The 22,775-nt window shown below is 43.7% G+C and overlaps 1 protein-coding gene across 4 annotated transcripts in view; it reads left to right on the forward strand.

Annotated features, from left to right (window-relative positions):
- The window catches only part of LOC149852089 (protein FAM169B-like), a 56,673-nt gene that overhangs the window by 28,313 nt on the left and 5,585 nt on the right, over nt 1-22,775 (forward strand). For all 4 annotated transcript variants that reach the window (XM_090029483.1, XM_090029485.1, XM_090029484.1 and 1 more), the window contains 3 exons: nt 4,359-4,444; nt 6,821-6,995; nt 20,042-20,224. In XM_090029483.1, coding sequence (XP_089885609.1) covers nt 4,359-4,444; nt 6,821-6,995; nt 20,042-20,224 — 444 coding nt within the window. The remainder of the gene's footprint in view (nt 1-4,358; nt 4,445-6,820; nt 6,996-20,041; nt 20,225-22,775) is intronic.

Below are 22,775 nucleotides of genomic sequence, written 5' to 3' on the forward strand. Positions count from 1 at the left end.
TGACTCGCTTACTGTGGAATTAGATGCAAGGGCGCACTGCCCCTGCGTCCTACCCATAACAGCCATAATCTTTCCTGGCAGGCTTTGATTTTGTCTAGACCAGCTACCTCCATCTCTGGGCTGGGCTGTAAAACAAACTGCCCTGCCTTTGTTTCTGTGTCTCAGTGTCTCTTTTTTGCAATGCTTGTCAGGTATCACTAACTCCAGTACTAAGTATATCTCCTTTTGCCTGGCTGTGGGGACTGTAAGGGGTTTCACATCCTTCTTTGAACCTAGCCTCTGGAAGGGTAAGTCCAGCTGGCCTAGATGGACGCAAAGCTTCATCCTAACCAATAGCCCATGGTCACTTCTTTGAAGCTGTTTTACCCCAGGTACTTTATATTTGCCGTTGTGTAGTGCTGTGTGTTTTGTGGGATTGCTTCTTATAGTTTCCTTTGGCTTAACTTTGTACATTCAGGCAGAATAAATGTCACACACAGAAAGTGGAGTACAGATGGCTTTTTATATGCTATCTTATTTGATCGATTTCTATAACTTCTTGGTCGTTTATTGTAAGCCCCCCGAGCTGTTTTTGGGGAGCGGAGCATATACTTCAAATAAGTAATTATCATAATAAACTCTGAGAATAGTATTCATAACTGCTTTGATTCTACAGTTCTTAAAGCAGGTAGTTTACCAAAGTAAAGTCTTTTTTATTTATGCTTAAAGCAATAATTATTCAAATTAACAAAGTAATAATGAGACTGGAGTTGGTTTTCTAGGTGAATAGTGCTAAAGTTTTGAGGGCTTCTGAATCTGAGGTTTTGGTTAGATCCACGATAAGAAAGAGGCACTAATTTCAAAGCTGATATTTGGATTTGAACTCCTCTTCTGTGTGGTTTTGCTCAGAGGTGGACTTCCATCCTCATCTTTTCTAAACGAGTTCTGAAGTGTTGGAGATAAATATTTGGTAGCTCTTCTACGCAACATCACCCATTGCCTCGGCTGGGAGCATTTCTTATTTATTCATGCTGGGCTGAGTCTTCTGTTCTGTTAGTATATCTGTATGAACATTTTTATGAGAATGTAAATTGTGTTGCAAGGGCTTACTGAGCATAACAAGGGCGATTAAGATCTTTACAACCTTAAACAAACATGAAGTGTTGTGGTGCTTTCTAAATGCTGAATATAATAATATAATAATTTGCTGAAACTGCTAGACGTCATGGAACATTTATCACGGGATACTTGCAACAAATCACTGGGAAAAACTTGAACAGGAGCAGGAAGACATAATTTGGTTGCAGGAATTATGCCCATCTTAGGTACTTATGTGGCCTCCGTCATTGTAGGAATGTATTTATTCTCACTGCATCTCTGTAAGGTAGAAAAGGGTTATTATCTGCATTTTACAGATGGGAAATTTAGGTACAGAAGATATATCACTACCCTCCTAGTGCAACAGGAAGCTTCATTATTACACCAAAGTGATTCCCCTTCTTTGGGTTTCTGAAAGTAGCACGTGCAGAGGGGATGCGGTGTGTCTCGGTTCCCTGTTGCCTGGCACCATACTGGCATGGCGTAACGATACTCAGAGAGACATGGGGTATTTCTGCACTGCCTGGCGTACTGTAGTATAGAGATAACCACACTAATTCAGATGCCAGAAGCAGTCTAGCTACTGTAAAGCAGAACTCCCCATGGGCTGCTTCACCTTGCTCAGGGGAGCTCTGTGTTACCACAGCTCAGCTTTTTCCAAGGTCTCAGCTAACTGGAGTATCTCTACACTTTGCTGTAGTGTGCTAAATGACTTGTCTTCAATCACAGAAGAAGCCTGTGGCAGAGCTGGGAACTGAACCCCAGTTGCCAAAGATTCAGGTTAGCATGTTAACTGGTGGACTGTCTTGTCCTCTCCAAAATGAGCACTGAGTGAAGATGATGGCAGGTACCTACTAGGCTGAAGTACACCATGAACCCCAAACTCTGGCTATGAGAACAGTGACGACAAGAACTGTATACCTGATATTGTAGCAACAGTTTAAATATATGTCTCCTAAGTGATGCATGGAGAGTAGGTTTTGGATCAGAATCCACACTTCCCAGGAATCTGAAAAACTTAGGATTTAAGGCCTGATTGTTAAGAGCATGGGGGGAAAGGCAAATCCAAGTTGGATGGTGCTTGAATTTTCCTGCTTCTCTCTGCATTCACAGTACTGATTGTGCATTTGATTCAAAGAACCAAAACAGTGAGGCTTGCTTATGAGCATAGCAGCATTTGTCCTGCATGCAGTAGAAAGTGAAAATTAACTATGGGCCTGGGTTGAGAAGGAAATACTTTCATGTGCCCAGCACTAGAAGAGATTGCATAGTACAATGGTAGATGGTTTAGGGCCTGATTAAATTCAATATTATTTTGGACTCCTTTGCTGAATAGCCACAGCAGCAGCGAAAACATGCCATGAGAGCCAATGTTTTACCCATTCTGTGTTGCACATTTGTGCCAGGGGTGCATATTCAGCTATTTTTTTTGTCCTCTGCTTATTGAATGTTGTCAGTCTTGGGGAATTACTAAATGGGGAGAGGACAAGAAGGGAAAATTCTCTCTCATAAAGTGTGCTTGCATTTGAAATTGTTTCTACAAAATTGATTATAAGAAGAGAAGAAGAATATGGAGAAAACGCCTGTGTATAACTGTGAACCAGATGTTGACTCTAAAATAACCTAAAAGAAAGTATATATATTTGCCTGGGATCCAGGAAAATGTTTTGCTTTATAGTAGGCATCTGTATAGACAAGGTAGCTCAAGTAATGTGATGTGACAGTTGCTATGTCAACTGGTGTATTTTTCTTCCTTTTCCTTTAAATTATTGAATAGCACAGTAAATGTTCCATAAAACTAGCAGCTCAGGACTTGTTTATGCACCTTCTGATTTTCACCAGAGCTTTTTCAAACTTTTCAGACTTTCCATATGTATATTCCATATGTGGTTTGGAGTTTGTGTTGAGCAGAGTTCATGCCAAATCCAGTTTGGTGTTCATTATGTGCAATTACAGTTTGAAATCAGTGTTTGGCCCATCATGTCCCCTTTGTTTGACTCAGCTCTCCTTGGAGCTACATGCTTCATGGGTGTGTAATGCAGCAACGGCTCGTTGTGCTTGGAAATACAGTGGAGGGCTGGAGGGAACAGATTGAATCTATCATAAAAAGCATCAAATCCCTATGCAAATAAGTGTGCAATATTTAATGAATTGGGTCTGGTGTTATAAACAGGCATCTGTGCTTGTGTGCAATACTTTCTTTTATTGTTAACGCAGTACACAGTGTAACAAGTGTTGGCATGTCCTTTAATAATTTACTTAAAATATAAGTTGACTAAAAGCAATAACACTTGCTCCAAAGCCTACAGGCAGCTAGTAAAAACTGAAGCAAAAACAGGAGCCCACCAATGCACATTAGAAATATCTCTAGGTATTGGGGCTAAAACATGTAAATGATAGGAGTTGTAGTAATGCTATTATACTTGCTTGTCTGCAAATCTGTTCATGGTTGGATGACTTGGAGAGGCAGATAGGTCCTGTGGTTCAGTCCCTTAAAATCTGAGACCCAAAACAAGTTCCTTGCTTTTTCAGGGGTATGTCTACATCACCTCTCCAGCATGTCCCAGCAAAGATACTCCAGTTCACATACTCCAGATCTAGAAATGGGACAAGGAAGCCCTAGGTTAGTGGTTCTCAACATTTTTGGACTTGAGGCACCCCTCCATAACTTTAGTGAATTGAGTGGCACCCTGTTTCAGAAATATATTTATAGATGACAGGGTTTACTTCCTTGAAGAAGGGCTGGGCAGTGAGGGTGGGGGATCAGCCAGGCAGGGACAAGCCTGTGTCTGCTGCTTATTTGCTCATCTCCTCATACCTTACTTATCTCTTCACACCCTGGGGCATCCTTCATCCTTGGGGCACCCCACACTTCGGGGTCTGGCAGGACCCTGATTGAGAACCACTACCATAGTTGTTGCTCTTGAGACTTCAGTCTCTGATGTTTGAGACTGACTGACTTGGTACTTCCCCAGAGTGACTTCACCACTGAATTTCTGGGTTTGGAGTATGTAAAGGGAAATGAGTGAGTGGGATATACCAGGACCCTGTTGCAAACGCAGCGTAGAGTAGACGCATCCTCATCATCTGAGTGATTCTGGGTTTGGGGGTAATAAGACGGAATCATTCTGGAAACACCGTTACTCTTCATGCTGTATTTTGACTAAACTGAAGTTGGTGCTGGCAATTATATTGATCTTCCGCTTCCTCTCACCAACCAATTCCTGTTTGGTAATGGTCTTTCCCACAGTCAGTCTGAGCTGGTGTGCCCTTTCTTGTAGTTTTGGCAGTTTATCTGAACCAGTCCTGGTGGCCCGTAGAAGAGATAGTGAAGACTGCTGATCCAGCTAGAGAAGGGCTGATACCGGTAAGGTCATTATTTAAACAATTGCTTTTGTGATACAGTGTTTTAGGTATCATGCTTGTTGTACACTGCTGTATTTGGTCTCTCTTGCATTGTTCTGGATAGCAATGATGTGTTTTATACAGTGTGCAGTTTGGGTCCTGGGTCTTCTAATTGCTGTCCACAGATCTCCTGTTGTATCATGGACATTCATTCCTTTCAATGCATAATAATTTTCCCACACAACTGGTGATTCATCTGTGGGCTTTTCTCTCTCTCCAGTGGTTTCCAGGTTGCCGTCTCTGGCAGGCAAAAGAACAATTTGGGCAAACTGAATTATTACATTAGTGGTAACCCTTGACTTGACTGACCATCTGTTGGGAAGCTGAGTCTTATTACCCTTTGGCAAGGTGTCTTATCTAGCTATTTACAAAGACTTGAGCCCTAGATAATATTTTTTTACACGATATTTATTTTATTGTGCTATTTTTATTTAATGGGTTTAGAATTTCTATTCTTTCTCTAACTAGATACCCTTGGTTAGATGCAGTAATTTTATCTTGGAAAAAGAGATGATGCAGTACTACTAGCTGTTAATTTAATCTACTTGCGATTGCTAAGAAAGCCTCACACTGCATATAGGATTTGCATTGCCAGGAGGCAAATGAAGTTGCCTTTCCTTATTCCCATTTCCCACCCACCTCTTTGTTTCACAGTTGGGTGCTTCCTGGCTCTTTCCCTCTGCTATACGTTCCCTGATTCACTGACATTTTTAATCGTGGAGTATTACATCTACCCTTCCCACTGTTGGCCAAATTTAAGAGGCTTTGTTTAGGGAATTAAATAAAGGATTTGGAGGTATAAACCTCTCCCCCAGTCCATAGACAGGCCGTTGAGCAATGCAGGCTTTCAGTCACTTCTCAAGCAGGATGGACGAAAAAGGTACTTGACAGACTGGATCACTGTGTCTGCTTGTCCACCCCTCCTCACCTAACCTGAACATTAAAGCCAGTAGTGGCTTGGGGGCATTTTTGTCCCAGGTGTATGTTGTTCAGTGTCACGCAATGATTCTGTCATTGGTTCACTTCTTTTTTTCCCTCTTAGTAATTTCATCTGTAAATGCAGATTCAACTACCAGGTCACTCCTCTCTTCGCCTCCCTCCACTAACTCTCCCACCCCTGTGGCATCAGGCATTGTCGTCACTCCCAAGCACCTCCAGTGCTAGTCTTTCCTTGCCAAAAATCTTACATGGGTTACTGAGTTGCCAGCTTCTCCCTCCAGTCTCAATGCCCTGATGTTCAATCTTCAGATATGTACCTTTTCCTCTGCACCTGCCTTAGGATGATTTTTTTGAACATATTGCCAAAACTAAGGTATTCTCCTCCATCAAGACTCTCTTTAGGATTCTCCTTTTTCATGAAGCCTAAAAAAAGTTGACAGTGGTTGAGATAACAGGTGCACTGAGGTTCCTACCTGACATGCAAATCAGATCAGCATGGCCTCATAGCTGTCTTATAGTCTCCCATCTGTCTGTATCCATCTGTTTGCTGACAGAAGGAGTAAGATGGTGTTGGCGTTGTTGCACGTAGATTGTGAGCTCATTAGGACAGGACCTTTTCCCCTGTATTTGTACAATGCTTGTACCATGGGGTCCTGGCCCATGATTAGGGCTCCCTGGGCTTTTTTACTCATGCTCCGGAGGGTGGTGGGGTGCTTTAATTAAAGCACCTGCAGCATCTCGTATATCAGCATCCCCAAGCTTAAAAGTGGCAGTAGCGGTGCATTAACTAAAGCTTATTAAATGAGTTTTAAAGTGCTCTCACTGCCATTTTGAAGCATAGGGACACTGATACACAGGACGTGGAGGCTGCTGAAGTGCACTAATTAATCGAATTTGCTCTGACACACTGTAATTACAACATGTCATTAGCAGCTTTTCTGCGTGCCTACAGACACCCCCTGACACTAGGGTTATATAAGGAATAATGATGAGAAAGACAGAGCAACACTGAATTCTCTCTCTAGTTTTTCTTTCGGAGTCTGATTAGTCCAGGTTGCTGTGATCCAGTTTCCAGCTCAGTCTCTTGTTCACTGTGATGACAGGCAAATCACTCCATCGCTCTGTGCTTCGGTTGCCCCATCTGTATAGCGTACTTTATAAAGGTATTGACTATTTTGGTTATTAGTACTTGTACATCCCCCTGAGCCCTTTGGATGAAGGACTCTGTATTAGGGTAAATTTTGCTTCTCGTGTTCCACCCGAACTTGACATTTTTCTCCAAAGTAAATGGGATCTATTCCATCACACTCTTTGACTTAAAAAAAAAAAAAAAATCTTGGAAGGCAAAATCCTTCCTGTCTTTTTATTTTGCTTGGTCTGCTTTTGTTTATTGTCTAAGGTCCAGACATTTGGAGAAAGGATTGTCCTCTTTGTTCTGAACTACATTGTTTTTGGAATGTTAGAAAGGAGTTCAGCTAATGATGCCTTTTTTGTACCTCATTCTGCCACGGAGTGTGCCAAGATACTCTGGAGCAATGGAGACGCCGTTGCTTTTTACACATTCAAAATGAAAGGTAAGGTCGTTTCGGAGACGCAGTCTCATTGGTTCCTTACTGCCAGAAATGCAATGTTTTTGTTTTTCATTGTTAATAATCCTAGACCCTGTTTACATTTTTAGATAAAAATCACTGTCAACCCATTGTGGAGAAAGAATCATAAGATCTAGCCTTCTTTGGATTTGGAAGCCATCCATTTCGTTTCCATTTAAACATGATGGGTCCAAAATTTTATTTCCAGTTACACTGAGCATCCTTGCTCATTCAAATAAATTCTTTTTTAAACCAGCCAGCTTAGTCATGCATCTAGGAACAAAGATTCAGGCCATATTTACAAAATGGAGAGGACTGTCTCCAGGAAAGCAGAAACTAGGGGGGGTGGGAAGTTTTAGGGGACATAGTGGACAGCCCCCCCCAAATAGGTCGTCATGGTGGACAAACCAGGAGCTCCAAGTGATGTTATGGTAAAAAGGGCTACTGTAACAAATAGATATAAAGAGAGAAGAACAATCATTGGGATTTGGAGGAAGGATTATTTTTCCCTCTATCTGCCACATTAGTGAGGCTGATACTCATCTTTGTTTCCCAATTCTGATGTTCACATTGTGAAATGGATGATGAAACATGGCAGAGGGTATAGAAACAATTTCCCCTCTCCTCCCCGGCAAGAAAGCAATGCCTGGAAAAAATGCTACACAGCAAGATGGTTAGAAAGTACCATCTCTTTTTCTTATTATAAAAAAAAATCAAGAATTGATAAGATCCCCATGTAGAAGCTCACCAGAAGAAAATACAGTATTTACCTGAATCCAAGATGACTTTGAATTTAAGACAGCTCCCTCCATACTTACAGGTACTCCTCACTTAATGTTGTCTCGGTTAACGTTGTTTTGTTATTACATCGCTGATCTATTAGAGAACATACTCGTTTAAAGTTGCTCAGTGTTCAGTTATAACATTGTTTAGCCACTGCCTACTCACCATTTGCAACCTGTGCCTTGAGAATAATTTTACTCTTTGAGGATCTGTAATTGTGGGTGCCAACACACATCGCCCTTGTAACCACCATAAAGATGCTTATGGGGGCCCAGAACCTTAGCAAACAGATGTCCCTGCCCTTCCTTGCACGACAAATGGCACAAAATGGCATTATGATTATTTTTAATAACAGTTTGTGACAGCTTTTTGTGGCTGTTTGCTTGTGGAGTGAGAATGCGGGCAGTAGGTAAATGCTGTGATGTAATTGGATTTGCTTAACATCGTTTTGCTTAGTTGCATTTTTCGAGAACATAACTACAATGTTAAGCGAGGAGTAGCTGTAGTTTGCAGACATGGGACATTTATAAAGTTGTTATAAATTTCCATGCATAGAATCTAATTACTGGAGGGTCATCTTAAATTCAGACTTCCCCCCACCATTGCAGGGGGGCAAACAATGGGGCACTTGAGTCACTTGCCGCTTGCCCCTCTTGCACCTTGCCCTTTGCTCCCTCCCCGGGGGCTATGACTCTGACCCTGAGCCCAGGTTGGAGCTGGCATCAGCCTCCCCCTCCTCCCAATTTGTACTTGAAACCAAGATAAGGGATTTCCTTCCCACCATGTTGAATGCGGGGAAGATGCTTCTTAGATTCGAGTAAATAGGGAGCAGGTTCAAAATGGCTCTTTATTCTAACAGAGGAAGGCATAACAGGAAGCAGTGGCATTGGATGTTAATTCAAGTTAGAAATTATGCAGTAATTTTTATGGCAAGGGTGACTGGAATATACTTACAAGGGAATCAACAGGTTCTCCATCTGCTTGTGCCTTCAAATCAACCATGGCAATGCCTGTTTTGCTGCAGTGTTGTGTCAGGTAGTGCTATACTGAGACACTGCTACACTTGTTCCATGTGTGCTGTGTCTTAAACCAGAAATAACATAGCCACCATATTGCTCTGTTGTGTCCATATCAGTTAGCCGTGTTGAAAGCCAGAGTTCTTGAGTCATAGAGAAGTAGGGTGGCAGGGACCTCCAGAGATCATCTAGTCCAGCCCCTGCCTGCGACAGGATCATCCCTATCCAAACCATCACGAGTGCAGCTAGATTGGTGCAAAAAAGAAATGAAATCAATGTGGAGGTGGAAGGGCTCCAGATTAGCTTTGGAGCATGTCTCCAGGTCAGTCACTGGCCTCTAGCTAAAGTAAACCTAGGATTCAGAGGCGATCTCAGAAGTTTTGAGACCATTGTAGAGAGCCTGGTGCTGAGACTACAGGGGGAATTACGTCATTTGAAGCCATCAATAAGTAGTCCCAGAAGTAGGAGGTGGAGGCTAGGAGCCATTTTTGTGGGTGCTGGATTCCAGACAGCAGTTTAAAGTTGTCCTCCTCGGTCGAATTTCTGTGGGACTGGGGCCAGGAAAAATGCTGTCCTTCCTTTACATTAAGCCTCTGCTACTTCTGAAGGGGCAAACTTTTTCCCCCTACGCTGAGGTATAGCCTGGGCTTTGCTGTGCTATCAGTGATGAATCATGTCTCAGACTGTGATTAAGGAATGCAGTGCAAGTCTGTGACTATACCGATGAGCTGCTTCATAATTGGCAAACACTTCAATTACCATAGTACATTTTCCTTTAAGTCCATAAATATTTCTGAGCAAAGCTTTCGGAGAGAAACATTTGTATGGTCTGTAATGATTCATGCCTCAATAAAATACGTTTGCACAGAAGTCTGTTGTGGGTGGAATATTAGCCAAGCTGAAGCTGTTTCTGGGTAAATTGGGAGTCATATTTTGGTTTATAAACCAGGTCTACATGAAATATAAATTTGTAGATTCATGCTTGTCAGCACCTGTCTTTTGTTGCCTGCAGGTTTTTCCCCCCACCTCTGGGTAGCTGTATCTGTTAGGTTTTGACCTTTGTCTCAAAACGCTACATTTGTTTGCTAAACCCTTTTGGGGAAACATGAGACTGGGATTTGTTTTCGTCCCTCTTTTTCTTGTCATGTAAAGTTCACCATTTGCAACCTGTGCCTTGAGAATAATTTTGCTCTTTGAGGATCTGTAATTGTGGGTGCCAACACACATCGCCCTTGTAACCACCATAAAGATGCTTATGGGGGCCCAGAACCTTAGCAAACAGATGTCTCTACCCTTTCTTGCACGACAAATGGCACAAAATGGCATTATGAGGCGATCTCAGAAGTTTTGAGACCATTGTAGAGAGCCTGGTGCTGAGACTACAGGGGGAATTACGTCATTTGAAGCCATCAATAAGTAGTCCCAGAAGTAGGAGGTGGAGGCTAGGAACATAATAACAGTTTGTGACAGCTTTTTGTGGCTGTTTGCTTGTGGAGTGAGAATGCGGGCAGTCTAGGGCTGCCTGTGCTCTCCAGGTGCCCAAGATGGGCGCCCCCAGGGCTTCAGGGGCCCAATCTTGTGGAACAGCCCCGGGTGCCTGCCCCTGGTGTGGGGGCTCCCTAGAGCACCCCATGCCCATCCATGCTTGCAGGTGCATGCCCTGGCAATTCCCTTCCAGGGGATCCAAGGGCACATGTTTTATGCTACTGAGCAAGGGAACCCCACATGTTCCCCGCTCGATGCTTGTAGACCTGTGTCCTGGCATCCCTTGCATGGTAATTCTTGTGGTGGGGAGATGTTTGCAAGTGTGGAGTGGGGAACCCACAGGGTTTTCCAGGCTGCCCCTGCATTGGAATCAGCCTTCTGGGGCCCTTGTCCCATAGTATCGGGCCCCTGAAGCACCAGGAGCAGGAGGGGCCCAATCCTGTGGGATAATAGTCTCGGGCAATGTCTGTTTCTGCCAGTTGCATTAGCTGTGCCAGGACACATTTTCTCACCGCACATGTACCATGTCTGTTTGTAGTCCAGGTCATGTTAAATATGCCCCAGTATTAATACTAAATATGCCCCCCATCCCCCTGTCTCTTCCAGGAAACCAACTGCAAAGAAGCCTCAATTTAAAAGGCCCAAGACCAGCTCTAATTCTTGCTCCTTCGTATTCCACAAAATTCCTGACTTAATACCTTGTTATTACCATTTACCTAGGGCTAGTTTCTGTTGTTGCTGCCCTGGGTGTAGTCTATATACCAGATTTCATTCCACAGCTCCTGGCCCCAGGAAGGAATTGGTCATCTGTACTCTGTTTCCTGTTACCAGATTTGCCCGCTACTTTGGGGTGTGCTCATTTATTAGGGCTAGGGTCTTGGCAATTCTGTCAATGTGCTGCTTCTGTTACTTGTGTTTCTGTATGGAGCTGTATCTCTCCCTTCTGCAAGCCCTCACCTCCCAATGGAGCTATCTTGCAGGACTCAGTTCAGTGGGGCTGGGTTCCTCCAGTCCCCAAATCAGTCATACACACAAACACACACAGATTAACGTGACACGCCTGACCTGGCCGGGTTGATCAGCATGGACAGGCTGACACCCTCATATGCCAAGAATCAGTTCATCAGAGCAACAATAACCACAGTCAGACACAAGCACACAATTAAACAGAATACCTCTGAATCTGGCTGGGTGTCCAGATGACACCCTCATGGGCCAGCATTCAGTTCATATGGGCACGTCTGAGCCAAACTGGGTCAATCAGCCTGTACAAGCTGATCCCCTTATGTGTTTCGAACTCAGCACGTCCCAATCTTTTAGTCTCTTGATGAGCAGACCCCACAGTATTTCTGGGCTTCGCAGGGATCTTTAGCTTAGGTAAGAGGGGCGTTGCTACAGAGCAAGTGGGGAAAGAGAAGTAAAGAAGGCAAAATATACCCAGTTACCACCAGTTTGACTATAAAAGTTATTTATTGCTAAGTAGATGAAATATATATTGACACTAGTAGTGATAGACATGCAAAGGAAAAACAAACACAAACAGTCACAGTATACCCTGGTTTCACTACGTATTTGGGGAAACTTAGCTCAAGCTTAACTAATACAGTTCAGGTTCAGAAATCTATGCTGAGAGAGAGAGAAGAGAAAAGAGAGAGAGCTGGGATCTCACCAGTCCAAGGCACTAGGGCTGCAAAGCTGACAGGTCGAAGTTCTCAGCATGATCCTTGAAGGAAGATAATCTTCCTCCTGCAGCCTCTCCAGAAGAAAGCGACACATACTGCTGCTTCTTTTACAGATTTTTATACCCCCAGTTCAGTTTCTTTCAAGCATTCTCAATATTGTAAATCAAATTATCTTTTCTGTTGACAAGGGGTTATCTGGGTGGAACATCTCAGGAACTTGACTGATACTTAGGAAACATCTACTTGGGAGCCAGCTTGACATTATATACTTGATGGGATCTCTCTTAGTGTCTTCAGAAACAATAGATTGCAGCATCAGGGTTTTTGGATTTTTACTTGCTGTGAACAAGCCTCAGCTGAGCATGACTTTTCCAGATCTTACTTCTCCAGTCTTTTAACAGACTTAAGGCAATTATTGGAGTGTTCATAACCCATTGTGGAGAGGACTTCCACCAGTCGTCTCGGGAAGAGTATGACAACACTTGTGGACAGGGCTTCAATGGGCTGAAAGCTGTGATGAACCCTGTACCATTGTTCAAATGTTGCCCATACCCCCTCTGACTCGGTCTATTGCCTCACCATTCCCTACCCTGGCAACTGAGTTGTAGCCAATTAAGTTTACATAGGCCTCCCGTAGTGGGACCGGGGAATGTATGGCCCAAGATGCCTTAGTAAACTTACTTTTGCTTAGAGGTGGGGGGGGTTGGGAGGGGGTAGGAAAAGTCCTTTGTAAATCCAGATTAGAACTGGTCTGATAAATGCTGAGCTGGGTGTGGGGGTTGATGAGCATTTGGAGCACAGATTCCCCATCATGCACTGCTCCCCTGCTTCGCTGATCCCAGAATTTACTGCAGTCTCTGCTTCAGGTTTTCTGTTCTCCATCTCTCATGTAAATGAATGGTCATCTGTTCCCATCTCAGATGCAAATGAGACCTAGGGCACTTGTTGCACTTTTGTCATCCTTATCTGGAGGGTTTTAGATGTGTCTCTCACTGCATCTTAATCAGTTACTGTTTAGGTGGGGTGGGGATGGCGATTCTTTGTGAGTCAGACAGTCTGTGTCCTGTGTCAGGGTTCCCCAAAAACATGGAGCTGACAGGTAACGTTCCCTGCTGTCCAACCACCCAAGGACTGTTGTCCCTTGCTTTCTCTTCTTTAGAAGGTAATTCAGTATATGTCTACACAGTGCAAGGCAGCGCTAACTCCCAAGCTATAGCTTCTTCTCAACAGACATTTTTGGTGTGGCGCAGTATCAGGCTACCGAGGCACCACAGTTTCCAGTTCGGGAACAACTTTGCACATAGCTGGTGCAGCATGTCTCAGCACGGTGCTACCTTGCACTATATAGACATCACTTCAGACTCAAACTCCTGCTGTATCACCTCTGTGAACCTCCAGTTAACCACAATAAGATGAAATTAGAAGCCATGTTTCAACATGGCCGAAAAACCAGAACAGCATTTGTGGAGCCTGGATGGTTATAAGCACAGGAATAAGTAGCTAGGGATCTGGGTAATGGGAATTTCCTCTGCCTTGGCTACAGAGCTAGAGGGCCTCTGCATAAGCCAGGTTTCCATATGTAATTCAGTGGTTGAAGCTTAGCCCAGGTTGGCGGTGTTGGGAAGTCATTCTCATGCAGGTACAGGCAGTCCTCGGACTTACGCCACAACTGGTTCCTGAAAACTGCATCTTAAGTCAAAATGTTGCAACTCGGAACCGATTTTCTCATAAGAGCAATGTTATAAATGGGGGATTGGTTCCTGAACCAAGGCCTGATACCCTATTTTCACCAAAAATACCCCAGAATTTTGTACTCGATCAATTATAGATGAGTAATATAGCTACATTAATATATTTATATTGTAAATAGCGATTATATTGATTTGGAAGGACTTCCTTGAAGTGACTTGGCTGGACTTTTTGAAGGGTTCTTGGCTTGGGTCTTTTCAGGAGTCTTGGCTGCAGGTTTTTCTGGAGTCTTGTCTGCTGTCTTAAAGAAAGTATCCAAGGAAGTTTGGACAGATGTTCTCCAGGGAGATGAGCAACACAGCAAACTTGTTCACTGGCGTGGCATCGCATCGGATCAAACGTTGTAAAGTTGAAACTGATGTCATAAAGTTGAAGCAGGGTGTCAATTTAGAAACGTTGTCAGTGTGAAATGGTGTAACTCGAAACATTGTAAGTCGAGGACTGCCTGTGCATCAAAGTGACCTATACAACAAGCTTAATGGTTGGTATTGGTACTGATTCAAACAGATGTGCATCCACATCATGACTAGCATGTATTTGGATTTCTCTTGGTAGGCTTAGCTGAGAGTGAATGGAGACCTGACATCTGCTTTGCTTCTAGAGATGGTTCCTTCATGTCAAGTTTAAGTTACAGTGACAAAATAGTGTAGGGAAACGTGTACTGATGCTGACCAGGCTGCACCTGTTGCATGGTTAAACATAAGACTTCATTCTCTAAGACTTAACCTTATCACTTTTCATGAGCATCGGACTTATTTATTAAAACAAGATATATTCATGACTGCACAGATCATCACCCTAACCTCTCCGGTATGTGGCTATTTCTGTCTGATGATAGGCATGTGGCATTTACCACTGGGCACTCTGGCGATTGATGGGACATATCAGGCCACTAAAGTAGGTTGGTAAGACATTTTGTTGTGTGCCAAGGCAAACACTGCTAGATTTATCTGTCAGTGGCTTCCCAACAGTGGTGTCCATATTAGGCAGCTGAGGAGTTCAGATCCCATTTAACTTACCCATTTAAAATGCAGTAGAAAAAACCACTGTTTTTTGCCGTCTGAGTTCTGTTACTGAAGCTGCTATGCTTTCTTTAGCCTGCACACCCTGCTCTACCGAAAACAACCTGTAGAAGTTGAAATATTTTGTAGGAGACAAAAAACAAGCATTTTCTCCTAGATACACTTTGGAGCTGAGAACTGTTTCTGGTTTCTTTTACATTTTTCATTTAAGGATTTCCTGGCATGGCCTGGTGAGAGAACCTCCAGAAAGAATTCGTGTTTTCACGGGATTAATGACGACAGTACTTGGTCCTTTTATTTGTGCAAGTGAGATCATGCAAGTCCATGGATTATTTGTTTAGGATTAGTAATTACTAAAGATGGATTTTTACTGCCTTTGCCACAGTGCATAAGAATTGGAAGAATGCAGAAGATTCAAAAAGCAAATAATCAATATAGAAAGCCAGAGAGAGGGCTAATAAGCAACAAAAAAGGGTTTTTGTCCCTTTTGGGATCCCACTTTGGCTGCAAGGATTGAAATACTGTCAGCTTTTTGGTCATTGTTTGTTTGGTTAGTATTGCAGTAGAACCAAGGACCACCAGCCTGGGACCAGGGCATCGCTGTTATTATGAGAAAGTCACTGACCGCAAGGAATTTACAATCTAGCACCCTGGACAGACAAGACCCTTATGCAAATGTCATTTACTTTGATTCTGTGCACCAATGTAAATTGCCCGGGATTTGGAAGCAGATGGACATTCAGCTCTTCTGAAATAGCTGCATACTATTACATGCAGCTGGATGCCTAGTACAGTGCCATGTCACTTTGCCTGTAGGGAATGGCTACTGTAAGATAAGTTGCAGACAGATAGCACTTAAACCAGTGTAGTTTATAACAGTACAATATTACCCTTGACACTTTCAGGGGTAACTACTGACCAGTGACTCTTACTTATCTTTCTCTCTTTCCCCGGGACCTCTGTAGCGAAAGTGTCGAGAAGGGTAGCAGTAGTAACACAGCCATGAAAGCAACTGGGGTCAAATATTTGTTGGGTCTCTGAGACAACATTGACAAAAGGAGTTGAGCCAGCAACAAATGCCCTCCAGGCTGGCCACTGATTTGCCAGTGCTCCATGGACCGGATTTGGAAACCGCTGACTGATAAAATGGGATGTGGCGGTGTGCGGGTTGCACTCTGTTCTTGTTTTCTTGGTAGCTAAACAAATATAATAGCAACTCCGTGGGATCGTATGAGGATTGATTAGTGCAGGGCTGTTCAACTTCTAATTAACCGAGGGCCTCACATCCCTTGGGCCACATCTGCAGAGGCCACACGCTTCTCCTCCAGTGGACTGTTTGCCCCCGTCCCCTGCTACTGCATCCTGCTCCTGGGAGTCCCCCCACCACTGCACCCTGGTCCCAGCTGCTGCTGCCCACACCTCCCCTCTGCATCATGTGCCCTGACTCACCTCTACAAGATCCCCTGCTGCACCATGCCACTCAGGCACCCTGGTGCTGAAGGTTGTACCGCACTGTATCACCCCGTGCCCTGTGGCAGGAAGAGGAAGTAGGAGAGAGCGAGAGCTTGGAGCTGTTGCAGCTGGAGCAATGGAGGGAATTTTGGCCAGGTGGGAACCTGGGTGCCTCAATTTTATCCCTCCTGGGCTGCGTACAGCCCATGGGCTACCACTTGGACAGCCCTAAACTAGTAAATAATGTGAAATGGTAGAAGCTCTGTGCAGTGGTGTTTTTATTGTTGTGCATCAGGTATAACACTAGACTTTTTAACTTAATTCAGATATCTGAAGTGCTTCCTCACATGATGTGATGAAGAATATTTCAGCCCCTTTTTTCATACAAACTTTTGCAGGCTTGCAGCAACATGGTCAGTTGAATGGGTTTTTGCTGAACTAGGTCCCTAAAGAGTGGCTCTGTATTTATTTTCCATTGATCACATACATGTCCTTTATGTAAAATGAAATCAGAACTGAAGGTAACCCCTCTAGCACCTAGCAGAAAGCTTTGTTGTTGGATAATTGTTCTCACCTCAACCCCTTTTCTAGCAATAATGTTTTTAATGTGCATTTTTTGAACCAGATGGAAGGGTCTGGCTTGAATAAAATTAAATCATGGCATACCAGTCAAAATATGAAATCATTTAATTTTATTGAAGCCAGAGCCTTTGGTTCCTTTTCCCTATGCAAAAATCACACAATGGGTTGACCTTGGGTTTTGTTCAGCAGAAATATTCCCCACCCTTAACACAAGCACTAGCCCTTTGGAAGGTCTGTCCAAATTCGTGTGTGCCAAGCCAACTTGTTCAGCGGGGAGGCAGTCAGTATGTGCAGCCTAATTTTGCTTGGACCCATTAGATGTGGGGACAGGGTTGGGTTTCTTCTGGTTTGTGGCTGTTGGGGAATGCTAATGGCTGCCTGTTTTCCTGCCCTCGTAATTGCTGTTTACCATTGTGCTGCCTCTTAAGTTGGTCATTTGGCACTCCTGGCTTAACCGAACAGATCAAAGGCTCCGAAAGGGCAGACGGCATAAATGCTTCCATCTCCACTACCAGTCCCTAGTTTCCCTCGTCTCTCTTCTCATGCCTAACTCAAGAAGCACGGGTCTAAGTCAACCCCACAAGGGCCAAATGGTCAGTTCGAGGCCATCAGTACCTCACTAGTGGCCTTCTCTAGTGTGCAATCAGGCCTAGTGGCAAAAGCCTCTTCACCCCAAAGTATTCTTTTTAATTTGGAAAGGGCTATAGGCTATGGCTGTTTCTGACACACGCGCTCAGGGCCAAAGGAAAGTCATTTAATTTATGAGACCCTTAGATTTCACAAATCTTTGTCTTCCTCGGAGCACAAAATTAGGATGCCAGAAAGCGATCAGCCGGCTCCTGGCAGCCGCCTCCCAGCAGAACGTCTGCACGTCAGCATTGGGTGTCTCAGGGGTCTACAAGAAGTGCTAAGAAGCTTAGAGGGCCAGTATTGGGGTTGATGAGACCACAGCTGTATTGTTGGTCATGAATTCAGAGCTTCTTAAAGCTCATCAGCTCCTTGGGACACATGCTGTGATATTGCCAGAAGTTTGACGTCTCTGTTTCCGTGCCAACCGACAGTCAGACCCAGGGCACACTCAAATTCTTGCCTTACGTAGGTGTGTCATGTTTTCCTTAACTGCCCATTTGCTCTGTCCTTGCGACCAGGAAAGAGGCCCTGAAACCTGCCTAAGACTTCTGCTATCAAAGTGCTGCTGGGAGCAGGATTCGGGAGCATTTCAGTAATTAGACTGCCTTTATGAACAAAGGAGAAAGGGGAGGATGCCGTATTACAGAGATACTTATGGGGTGACTTCACGATTTCCTAGTACATATGCTATATATAGGACCCAAAGCCTTTTGCTCCAAAAGCACATATGTTTCTAGCTAGAGGAAGATTTGCTCCAGCCATTATTGGCTGTATTTATTATGATGATGCCTACGTATCGGCTCAGAACGGGGGCTTGTGGGAGGCACTGCACAGACCCTGAGTAGCAGGCAGTCCCTGACTCGGAACGATCACAGGGCAGGCATAGGGTGCAGCAAGGAGGTATAATACGTCAAAATATGAAGGCAGCAAATGTCACATTTGTTCCATGATCATTTTTTGCAGGAGTGTTATTTGAGGATAAGCTGAATGGAAAGAAAAGTAAAGGGAAAAGGGACACTGAAGGGAAGGAAATTAAGGGGTGAAGCAGGAGAGGCTTTGGTGGTACAAGGCGGAGGTGAAGAGCCTGTGTGGGAGCACAAGGATGAGGGCTGGTGCAAGATCAGGCAAAACTGTTGAGAGTTTTCTAAATATCTGATGGTCCTGGCCATGGCTGCTTCTGCATTTGCTCCCTCTGGTTTCTCTCTTCAACTTTATCCCATGCTCTGTGGTATAGTGTCGTGAAGCATTGTTTGGTATCTTGTGCCCCCAGAGTATGTGGGGTTGCAGACTTTATATCTGCAGGGGTTTTCTGAACCCAACAGGCTCTGTTTTATTCCCTGTCTTTCGGTGAAGCAGACTGCCAGCACTAAGCAGTATTAAAAATTATAGCTTTTGGCAGGTCAGCCATCAAAGGGTGACATAATTGCATGTACTTGGGCCGGTCTGACCTTCTGTCCAGAATAGGCATGTCTAGTATGTGGGTATGCTCAGCATTAAAAACAAATGTCCCACTATACATGCACTGAAGTCGCATTCAAATGGCCTGTGGTCAGTGGGTGATCCAAGATGTCTGTTTTGATGCAGTTTTGACTTGATTATAGACCGCTGCTGGATTATTCATAGTAGCACTGGGAGGCAGGTTGTTTTTAAGAGCTATTGTGTCGGTTTGATTGAAAGTGGAACTGCATCTGAATAATTGCATTAATTTCTGGGCAGCTCATTCCCAAAAGATTTTTGATTAACTCAAGGAAAGAAACCAAATAAATGTCAGAGACCAGCAACAAGAATGATTTGGGAGGTGGAAGGATGGGTTTATGTTGAAAGAAAATTCACTCAGGATTACTTATAGGTATTTGAAGGCTTGTAAACACCCACACAAACCACCCTTTCTCAACAAAGGGCTTGTCCTTGGGCCTAAATGTAAGCACCCATTCAAATCCCTTCTGAATCAGGACCCAAGAAAGGAGAGGGATTAAGATAAGCAGTACATTAAGATGCTTATATAACTAATGGAATTCATTGCATTGGTGGGTTAAAAATTCAGGGTTTTTTTAAAAGGGCAGGATCACTTTTAGACCCTTAAGAGCATTCCTTTTCACTGGACAGGTGAGAGGAGAAGGCCATTCAGCTCTCAGGCTTCAAAGTATTATCTTATCACTTGGGAAAAAGCCTAGCCACGACTGGGGCAGGGGTAGGGAGGATGTATGAGTGTTGTCCATCTCCTGAGACAGAATATTGGACTAGGTGGACTGAGAGTAAGCTCTGATCAGGAAAGAAAAGCAGTCTATGGGCCTGTAAATTTATTTTCTGAGCCCTGTAAAAACCACAGCAGCCAAATTTACAAGAAAATGCTCAGATTGCTTCCCAGCCCCCTAGCAACAGCCCAATTACATCTTTTCAGCTGACTTTCTTCATTTTCAACAATGGTGGGGACACAGTGTGACAATGAAGAGCCAGAGCCTGGAAACGAGTGCATTTAGCACTTCTTATCCACGTGTTAACCAGGTCCTTTCAGCTGGGTGAGGAGGGGACCCTGACGTGTCCGGCCCTTGGGAAATACTGCTGTTTGTTCACTTGGGGGAAAGTTTAACTTTTCAGTTTTTCTGACTTATTTTTCTGTTTGCTCTCAGGAAGCCTGTGCAATAACAACACCAGTCAGTGCTACTTTCTTCCAGTTCTGGATACCATATTTGTCAGGAGAAAGAACAGAGGATGTGGCTTGGGAATGACAATGCTTCAGGATTTCTGTCAGTCTTTTGGGACTGAGGATGCCTTGGGGATCAGCTGCCCTATTTCTGGTGCCATGTACCAAGGTAAAACCCCTGATGTGGAAACATTAGGTGAGGGTCATGCATAATTAATGCCTTTCCTAAAAATATCAGTAGAGGCTTCTTGGCTGCAGGAGAATTCAACACATTGTTCTGAACTTGTCTTTGGCACGCAATTGTCCATCCTTCTGGAGTCAGACGGAATTTCATATAGGAAGGAATCCCAATACTTTTATAAAGCCTGGAAAGGTAGAAGTCCCGAACGATTGTTTGGTATTTGCATTCCTATCTTATTACCTCTGAGAAAGAGAATGTGGGTATTGCCATAGGCTTTATTTAACACAAAAGGAATGGGAAAGATTGTGTGGGTGTCCATCTGCACATACCACTTGCATTTATCAGGCACCACACCTGGACTTTGCTCACTAATCCATGCCTGTCATGACTACTCCCATGAAATATCTAAGCAACTTTTGAACATCAACATCATTTTTCATCAACATCAGTTATAATTTTTCTCTGTGGCTTGTGCAGTGCGATTCAGGGTAAATCCAGCCAGCCTAGTTTTGTGGGTAGAAGTTTACATAAAATCACCCTAAAATTATTTTTTAAATCTCCAGAACATTTTTAAAACAGTACTGTTCGGTATGTAAACCAAGTACCAGGAGATACAGTGTGGCATGGAGGCATTAGTGTGACTTGTTATGGATGTCTGGGTTACCTATGCATGATTTTGCAGACAGAACTGTCTGGTACCAATAACACCTTTATTCAGCTGTGTACAGTGTGTGTGTGTGTGTGTGTGTGTGTGTGTGTGTGTGTGTATGCACGTGCACACACACACACGTATGTACATATGCAAACTCTGTACCTCTCTCTCTAATGGATAACATGTACATGCAGACAAGCCACACAAGTACTCCAAATACTGCATATGCACTTCCTTGTCTTCCCCCAGCCCTCCTTAGGGCATCAGCTCCATGAAGAAATAATAAAGAATCCATTATTTTTCTTCCTTCAACAAAAATAGTGTCTCTGGTGGAAATATGAATGACATATAGAGGAGGTAAATCTAAATGCTACATTTTAGTGTTTATAGGCAGATACTAGTGGTGCATCATAAGGCTACATTTTTCTTCTCTAATAATTTAGGCCTAAGGTTCTTCAGGGCTAAGTCTCCCTGTTTACATGTGTTTGTGGAGTGTCTAGCATAATGGAGCCCTGATTCAAACTCCTGACACTTCCTGCAACCCACATATTTAATATTAGAGGAGAAACCCTGGTGAAATCCCATTCAAGTTAGTGGGAGTTTTGCCATTGACTTTAATGGGGCCATGATTTCACCTTAGGTGTCATGGACTGACCAAGGTAGGAGAGTGTAACCTGCAGATGCTTCCATTAAATGTGAGTGTGCCTCCTAGCATTTCTTATCTGGTATCCCTACTCTGTCTGCAAAAGACTTGGGCTGAGTGTTTTCTTCTCACTGTAGGTATCACTTCCAGGATTTCTTGCTGAAGAAATTGATTTAGGTGGAATCCCTGAGTAAAATTAATGACAACGGTCTCCTCATTACTGCAAGTCAAATGTTTACTTACAAGAATAATGACAGGATGTCAAAAACATGAAAACTGCAAAATCTAATTGAACGTTAAAGAAAAATGAACCATCAAAACTCATTCTCCTGGAAGATGAACTACCCAGAGTACAGGGACAGTGTGCCATGGTGTCTCAGCTGACTTAGAGAAGCTACCAGGACCAGATGGAAAAATGGTTGGCAAGGGCTTGAAAAAATCCAGTTGAATGTACTGAACTATTTAGAAATGCAAGATTGAGTTGCCTTTAATGAGAAGCAGCTTCAGTCTTAAGTGGCAGCTTCTTCTCTTTGGCCCTCTTAACCCTGCAACTACTGACAAGAGCTATTATGATTTTCTTCCCCATGGGCACATCTACATGTGCAATTAGTGTGCCTCAATAAACTTCAGCACAGTTCATGCCAGAGTCAGCTGCTCCCGGGCGCAGCATCTTCACGTGTACCTGGGACCACAGCAGTTTGAGCCAGGGCAGGTCAGCCCTGTATTGGCAGCAGGCTTGGGGAACTCAGGTCCGTGCTCTGGGTTGTGGCGTTGGGGCTGGCTGGGGCACGAGAGTGTCCAAAGAGTGGAGCCAGGTGTTTAGGTAGGAAGCAGGGATCTGGTCCTGTGCTGCCTGGGCTGACTGTGTACAATGTATGCCCAGATCAGTGTTTACACATGCATTTAGGTGCAGTTATTTGTATCGCTGTAAGATAGTACTGTTTCTGACAATACTATCTTATGACAGTGAAAATCAGTTTGTTGTAGTGTAAGAGCATTGCATGTGTAGACTGTGACACTTTCTTCTGCAGCAAGTTAGCATGCTGCACACATATAGATGCACCGAATGTCTTGTTAATTAATGCTGCCTTTGACTCTAGAAAGCCTCATGTTACTATTTTTTTATCTCCGTTGTGTGCTAAGTGCTTTACAGAAATGTGTGAGATATTATTTCTGCCCCAAAGAATCTGAATCCTTGACAAGTGGATACTGGCTTGGGATTGGTGGATAACCCATGATTAGTG

This window comes from Crocodylus siamensis, chromosome 15 (genome assembly GCF_052110815.1).
Source record: "Crocodylus siamensis isolate JL-2025a chromosome 15, ASM5211081v1, whole genome shotgun sequence".
Classification (NCBI taxonomy): Eukaryota; Metazoa; Chordata; order Crocodylia; family Crocodylidae; genus Crocodylus; species Crocodylus siamensis.